Source organism: Mandrillus leucophaeus, unplaced genomic scaffold, assembly GCF_000951045.1.
Source record: "Mandrillus leucophaeus isolate KB7577 unplaced genomic scaffold, Mleu.le_1.0 Scaffold270, whole genome shotgun sequence".
In the NCBI taxonomy this organism is placed as follows: Eukaryota; Metazoa; Chordata; class Mammalia; order Primates; family Cercopithecidae; genus Mandrillus; species Mandrillus leucophaeus.
Genome location: NW_012102810.1, coordinates 984,149 through 984,910, shown reverse-complemented (window position 1 = coordinate 984,910; position 762 = coordinate 984,149). Strand labels below are relative to the sequence as shown.

General features: G+C 46.3%; 1 protein-coding gene across 1 annotated transcript in view; it reads left to right on the top strand.

Annotated features, from left to right (window-relative positions):
• Positions 1-762, top strand: part of CECR2 (cat eye syndrome chromosome region, candidate 2) — a 70,042-nt gene that overhangs the window by 5,148 nt on the left and 64,132 nt on the right. Inside the window, exon 4 of the mRNA XM_011984646.1 lies at positions 404-453. Coding sequence (XP_011840036.1) covers positions 404-453 — 50 coding nt within the window. The remainder of the gene's footprint in view (positions 1-403; positions 454-762) is intronic.

Genomic DNA, 762 nt, shown 5'->3' with positions numbered 1-762 from the left:
GCCTATAGTCCCAGCTACTAGGCAGGCTGAGGCAGGAGAATCATTTGAACCCGGGAGGCGGAGGTTGCAGTGAGCTGAGATCACGCCATTGCACTCCAGCCTGGGTGACAGGGCAAGACTCCATCTCAAAAAAGTAAAAATAAAAAATGAAAGTTACTATTTTCTTACGCATTGATACTGTTGCCATAACATAGGGTAGCTGTATGTCAGTACTTCCCTTCTAGACCAGCATGCCTACATCCTAGTGTTCATTTATTCAGCACTCCGCCTCCAAGCCTTGTCCCCTTAACACACACATCCACTCTCTTTGTGTTAAATTCATTGGGTCACCATCCTGGGGGGGCACAGAACAGTTTTGGACCTGTCTTTGTTTTAATTGACACCTCTTTTTCCTGTGTTTCAGTGAGAAGCAGGAAGACAACGCCTTGGCATCTGAGCCACAGACAAGACATGGTAATGTTCTTTACTGGCGTTGAGAAAGAATTAAGTAAATATGATTTATTTATGCCAGAGTGTTGACTCTGTCTTTTTCTAGAGTCATACAAAGTAAAGATGATTGCAATAGCCTTTGACCTCCCCTCCGTACCCTTCTTCAATTCTCTTCCTCACACCTTATCCTGCGCCCAGCTCATCATCTGACTGAGGATTTAGATCAAAACTCGATCTTGGCCGGGTGCAGTGGCTCAAGCCTGTAATCCCAGCACTTTGGGAGGCCGAGACAGGCGGATCACAAGGTCAGGAGATCGAGACCATCCTGGCTAA